Source organism: Borostomias antarcticus (assembly GCF_949987555.1).
Source record: "Borostomias antarcticus genome assembly, chromosome: 12".
Taxonomy (NCBI): Eukaryota; Metazoa; Chordata; class Actinopteri; order Stomiiformes; family Stomiidae; genus Borostomias; species Borostomias antarcticus.
Window position 1 is genome coordinate 4,572,786 of NC_140245.1, and position 6,461 is coordinate 4,579,246.

General features: G+C 50.3%; 1 protein-coding gene across 1 annotated transcript in view; it reads left to right on the forward strand.

The window, feature by feature from the left end:
* dpydb (dihydropyrimidine dehydrogenase b) overlaps nt 1-5,950 on the forward strand; it is a 39,754-nt gene extending 33,804 nt beyond the window's left edge. Inside the window, exons 17-23 of the mRNA XM_084446803.1 lie at nt 401-521; nt 729-848; nt 3,871-4,013; nt 4,554-4,733; nt 4,847-4,996; nt 5,344-5,484; nt 5,717-5,950. Coding sequence (XP_084302929.1) covers nt 401-521; nt 729-848; nt 3,871-4,013; nt 4,554-4,733; nt 4,847-4,996; nt 5,344-5,484; nt 5,717-5,887 — 1,026 coding nt within the window. The 3' untranslated portion in view covers nt 5,888-5,950. The remainder of the gene's footprint in view (nt 1-400; nt 522-728; nt 849-3,870; nt 4,014-4,553; nt 4,734-4,846; nt 4,997-5,343; nt 5,485-5,716) is intronic.
* The last annotated feature ends 511 nt before the right edge of the window (nt 5,951-6,461 follow it).

A 6,461-nucleotide genomic window follows, 5' to 3' on the forward strand; every position in this document is an offset into this window, starting at 1 on the left:
AGAGGCTGATATACTGTGGAGGATCACCGCTGAGTCCATATAACCCCCCCCCCCCCCACACACACACACACACACACACACACACACACACACTGCCGACAGCAACACACAGAGTATCAGTCAGTGGTGCTTTCCTCTCTCCATTCTGACATACTATTCCCCCTCCAGGTCTATAATAAGTCACTCACACACACGCACACACACTCACACACACACACACACATATACGCACCCACTGAGAATACATTAGGTGCCACCAGCTACGTACATCAGTCACTGGAGCTGGCGCTCCCGGCTCAGAGAAGCTGTGCAGGTTAGAGACGGAGACAGAGCGAGCGAGAGACTGCGATGACGACGGTGCTGCTGGTACCCAGCCTCTGTCCCCTCCCTGCTGCCGTAGGACCCCGAGATGGTGAGGAACATCTGTCGCTGGGTCCGCCAGGCCACCACCATCCCCTTCTTTGCCAAGCTCACCCCCAACGTCACCAACATCGTCGACATCGCCAAGGCCGCGCACGAGGGTAGCTGCTTCCTGCCTCCTACTTCCTGTCTCATTCGGCGGGGCTTAATGCTCTAAATTACCGCTCCGTCTTGCTGTGATGGGGTTGTCTACAAAACACATTCAACTCACTGTTCACTGTTGTTGATGTTTTTGTTGATTATATTGTTGTTATTGTTGTTGTTGGTGTTGATGTTGCTGATATTGATGTTTTTGTTGTTGTTTGTAGGAGGGGCAGATGGCGTGACGGCAACCAACACAGTATCGGGCATGATGGGTCTGAAGGCAGACGGCTCCCCCTGGCCGGGGGTCGGCAGGGGCAAACGCACCACCTACGGAGGGGTGTCTGGTAGGCACACACACACACACACACACACACTGCACACTGCATGCCAGAAGTCTGCTTGTTTGTTCGAAAAAGTCTGAAAAAGTTTGTTAAAACTCCGGTCTGACTTTCGATTCAAATCGGCAATAATATGCCCTCGGTGGTGAAGCATTCTGTCTATGGACACCGCCAGAACGCTAAGAAGTGGTGTTAAGAGCGCGGATTCAGTAACCGCAGACATGTCTAAAGAAAACAAAGACGTTGTTGCGCAAGAACTCCTTAAAAATTGATGAGATGACAGGGAGCTTCAGAAAGGAGCTGAAGAGCAAAGTGGATCACCTTGAGTCTACTATCAGAAAAGTCTGGTAGAAAAGTAGACTAGAAAAGGCCAAGTTCTATCTGAGTTGACGAAACAGAGCAAGGACATTCGTGCGCACATGGATCTGGAGATTGAGCGATTGGAGGCGCGTATTGACAGCTTGTAAAGAAAGATCAACGCGGACGCCAACGCATCCAATGGTCGGTTTGATCCAGACGTGTCGATGGTTATCTGGGGTCTAGCAGAGGATGATAAGGAGGATATCCAGCTGAAGGTGCTGCAGCTTGTCTCAAAGGGCCTCGCTAGTGAAACTGTCATATAAATTTGTTATCCTCAACCTTGTCCTTTGTTTTACAGTTTCACTCTACCTCCCTCAACCTTTCACATGCTAAACCCCTGGCTGTGCTCACCTCATTTAGAACAGGATGACGTCTCCATACACTTTTGTAGAGTGTATATACGACCAGCAAAGTCTCATACTGACAGACTGATTGAAACCAACTTTAAGACGCTCCTCAAGGAGCTCCCAGAGAAGAGGTTATGGTGGCTTTTCGAGGTGGTCTATGACATAATTAAAATAATACATTCAGCTCAGTAGAGAAAATAATCATAGCTCCGCATTGTACAATGTAATGGTAAACAAACAATAACAGAAATGTAAATATATATATATCTGCAGGGGCACGTGCCCCCTCAAGTTCTATAGGCATGACGCCTCTGCAGGTATTATATGAATGGGAAAAGTGTTTTACAGACTTGTTTTCAGGGAATCAAAATGGAGACTGGTTTGATTCAGCCTTTTTTGATGAAATTTGTTTTCTTACATCCCAGTTAGAGAACCAATCACCTCACGCCACTACTTATAAAAATGTTTTAAATGAAATTATTCATGTGGAGGAGGTGAAGACAGCCATTGATGCCCCTGTCTGCAAAAATTATTTGAGAGATGTAAAAATATTGATTTGATGTGGTTGAGTGAAGCAGAGAGACTAAAATTGATTTTTGATCATAGGGTATTTGCACTTGCAGAACATTTACAGAAAGCTTGGGATAAACTAACAAAGATAACTTATATGTGATGCATTTATTTAGGATTCTGACGAAAGACTTATTTTTATTTATTTATTTTCTGTTATTGTTTGGTGTACATTGCGTAGCTTACAAACCGTGAGAAATGTGTGTGATATAGTTAATTATTGTTTATTGTTTATGGTGTCTTATAATCCTGTAAGGGATGGGTCCTCGGACATGACACGAAAATAAACTTTCATTCATTCATTCATTCATTCATTCATTCATTCATTCATTCATTCACACACACACGCACACACACACACACACACACACACACACACACACACATATACAATACACACACAGAGACACACACACACACACGCACAAACACACAAACACACACAGTCTGAAATATATCAAAACTGATCAAAACCATCAGGCATGGAGCACAACTGCACCAGACCTCTGGTCTCTGGGTGGGTGTGGAAAGAGAGACAGGGAGGAAGAGAGGGAGAGAGGAAGAGAGGGAGGGAGAGAGAGAGGGAGACAGGGAAGGAGAGAGGGAGACAGGGAAGGAGAGAGGGAGACAGGGAAGGAGAGAGGGAGACAGGGAGGGAGAGAGGTAGAGAGGAAGACAGGGAGAGAGAGAGGAAGACAGGGAGGGAGAGAGGTAGACAGGGAGGGAGAGAGGGAGACGGAGGGAGAGAGAGAGGAAGACAGGGAGGGAGAGAGGTAGACAGGGAGGGAGAGAGGTAGAGAGGGAGACGGAGGGAGAGAGAGGTAGGGAAGAGTCGACGAACCAAGACAGACTAGAAGAAGTAGAGGTTATGAATATGCATTATGATTAGCCATCCATGGAGGATATGCAGCAACGTCAGCTGATCATATTCGTCATCCCTGTATTACGGTTACTTACTGTAGCTAACAAGCCTCTCGTTTAACTCTCTATCTGCCAACCTGTGTGTGTGTAGGTGTGTGTGTGTGTGCACGCGCACGTGTGTTTGTGTGTGTGTGTGTGTGTGTGCGCATGCGTGCATGTGTATTTTTGTGTCTGTGTGTGTGTGTGTGTCTGTGTGTGTGTTTAGGTGTGTGTGTCTGTGTGTGTTTTTGTGTGTGCGTGTGTGTGTGTCTGTGTGTGTGTGTGTGTGTGTGTGCATGTGTGTGTGAGCAGATCAGAGCCTAATGAGAGTGGACAGGACAGAGCTGTGATCAGTGGCTGGTTGTCTACAGAGGGAAGCAGGTTCAATGTAACGTGATAAATACCTTCATCTATCTCTGCTGATCACAGGACCGAGAGAGAGAGAGAGAGAGAAGAGAGAGAAGAGAGAGAGAGAAGAGAGAAGAGAAGAGAGATAAGAGAGGAGAGAGAGAGAGAGAGAGAGAAGAGAGCGAGAGAAGGGAGAGGAGAGAGAGAGAAGAGAGAGGAGAGAGAGAAGAGAGAGAGGAGAGAGAAGAGAGAGAGAGAAGAGAGGGACAAGAGAAGAGGACTAGAACAGAGGGGAGAGAGAATGAGAGAAGGAGAGAGAGAAGAAGATAGAGATGAACAGAGAGGGAGAGCTTAGCTTGCCTTTAGGATGACATTTAAAGGGTTGAAATAAAAGACTGCTATAAGACCTCCCATGCTAAATCTCTCCTTGCCTCCTCCTCCCCCCTCTCTGCTCCTCTCCTCCCCTCTCCCCCTTCCCCCCCCCCCCCCCCTCCTCTCCCTAGGTAACGCCATTCGTCCCATCGCTCTGAGGGCGGTGTCAGCCATCGCCAGGGCCTTGCCCGGCTTTCCCGTCCTGGCCACCGGGGGCATCGATTCAGCTGAAGCCGGCCTGCAGTTCCTCCACGCTGGAGCCTCCGTCCTCCAGGCACTACCTCTGTCTCCTTCTCTGTCTCCTTCTCTGTCTCCTTCTCCTTCACTCTCACTCTGTCTCCTTCTGTCTCCCTCACTCTCTCTCTCTCCTTCTGTCTCCCTCACTCTCTCTCTCTCTGTCTCCTTCTCGGTCTTCCTCACTGTCTCTCTCTCTCTCTCTCTGTCTCCTTCTCTGTCTCCTTCACTCTCTCTCTCTCTGTCTCTCTCTCTGTCTCTCTCTCTGTCTCTCTCTCTCTGTCTCCTTCTGTCTCCCTGTCTCCTTCTCTCTCTCTCTCTCTCTCTCTGTTTCCTTCTCTCTCTCTCTGTCTTCTTCTCTCTCTCTCTCTCTGTCTCATTCTGTCTCCCTCACTGTCTCCTTCACTGTCTCTCTCTCTCTGTCTCATTCTCTGTCTCCTCTGTCTCTCTCATCTCTGTCTGTCTGAGTCTCCTTCTCTGTCTTCTCACCCATGTGTGTGTGTGTGTGTGTGTGTGTGTGTGTGTGTGTGTGTGTGTGTGTGCCTGTGTGTGTGTGTGTGTGCGTGTGTCTCCCCCCCAGGTGTGCAGCGCGGTGCAGAACCAGGACTTCACCCTGATCGAGGACTACTGTCTGGGTCTGAAGGCTCTGCTCTACCTGAAGAGCATAGAGGAGCTCCAGGACTGGGACGGCCAATCACCACCCACCCTCCGACACCAGAAGGGCAAGCCCGTCCCCCGGGTCGACGAGCTGGTCGGAAAGGTCCGTTACCACTAACGCCCCCCCCCCCCTGCAAACACACACTCATTCACTTCATCAGTAGTGGAGTAACATTTAACCTCTGACCTCTAACCTTTAACCTCTACCACCCCCAGAGCCTTCCCAGTTTCGGGCCGTACCTGCAGGAGAGGACGGACGCTCTGGCCGAGTACAAGAAGAAGCTGAGAGACACCAATGACAACATTGTCATGGAGACCAATGTTGCCCGCGTCAACATGCCCAAGAAACCTGTACCCTCTGTCAAGGTTTGAGTCTGTCTGACCGTCTGTCTGTCCGTCTGTCTCTGTGTGTCTGTCTGTCTGTCTGTCTGTCTGTCTGTCTGTCTGTCTGTCTGTCCGTCTGTCCGTCTGTCCGTCTGTCCGTCTGTCCGTCTGTCTGTCTGTCTGTCTGTCTGTCTGTCTGTCTGTCTGTCTGTCCATCTGCCCGTCTGTCTGCCTGCCTCTCTCTGTCTGTCTGTCTGTCCGTTTGTCCATCTGTCCGTCTGTATGTCAAGGTATTTCAGTGTGTTGTAATGGTCTTTTTCTGTTTGTTTCCACGTATGTGTGATTGCTTACCTGTGTGTGTGTGTGTGTGTGTGTGTGTGTGTGTGTAGGATGTGATTGCCAGGGCTCTGAAGCACATCGGAGCGTACCAAGAGCTGGATAACAAGGAGCAGGTGGTGGCCCTGATAGACGAGGAGATGTGCATTAACTGTGGCAAATGTTACATGACCTGCAACGACTCTGGATACCAGGTACACACACTCTCCCTCCTTCTCTCTCTCCGTCTTCATCTCTCCATCCCTTCTCTGTCTCTTTCTCTCTCTTCATCTCTCGCACAATTGTTCTCTTTCTCTGTCTCTCCCGAGTAGTTGCATGGTGTACACTCCTGATTTAGAGTTGACAGTCTGACGTTGTGTGTGCTTGTGTGTGTGTGTGTGTGTGTGTGTGTGTGTGTGTGCGTCTTCTCTCCCCTCTCTCCTCCAGTCCATCAAGTTTGACCCGGAGACCCACCTGCCCCTGGTCACAGACAGCTGCACCGGCTGCACCCTCTGCCTCTCCGTCTGCCCCATCATCGACTGCATCAAGATGGTCGTCAGGACGACGCCCTACGCCCCCAAGAGGGGCGTGCCCCAGGCCGTCTACCCCGTCTGCTAGAGGGAGAGAGAGAGGGAGGGATAGCGGGGGAGAGGGTGGAGGAGAGAGGGAGAGACCGAGGGATAGGGAAGGAGAGGAGGGAGGAGAGAGGGAGAGAGAGAGGGATAGGGAAGGAGAGGAGGGAGGAGAGAGGGAGAGAGAGAGGGATAGGAAAGCAGAGGATAGAGGAGGGAAGGAGAGAGAGAGGGATAGGGAAGGAGAGGAGGGAGGAGAGAGGGAGAGAGAGGGGGATAGAGGAGGAGAGGGTGGAGGAGAGAGGGAGAGAGAGGGATAGAGGAGAGGATGGAGGAGAGAGGGAGAGAGAGAGGGTAGAGAGGGAGAGGGTGGAGGAGAGAGGGGGATAGGGAAGGAGAGGAAGGAGGAGAGAGGGAGAGAGAGGGGGATAGAGGAGGAGAGGGTGGAGGAGAGAGGGAGAGAGGAGGAGAGGGTGGAGGAGAGAGGGATAGAGGAGTATGAGAAGGAAGAGAGAGGGAGGGAGGAGAGAGATAGAGGGAGACAGGTGACCTGACCTGAAAAGAAACTGTTTGAGCCTGACCACAGGAGGAGACGGTCTCTCTGTCTACAGAGAGAAATA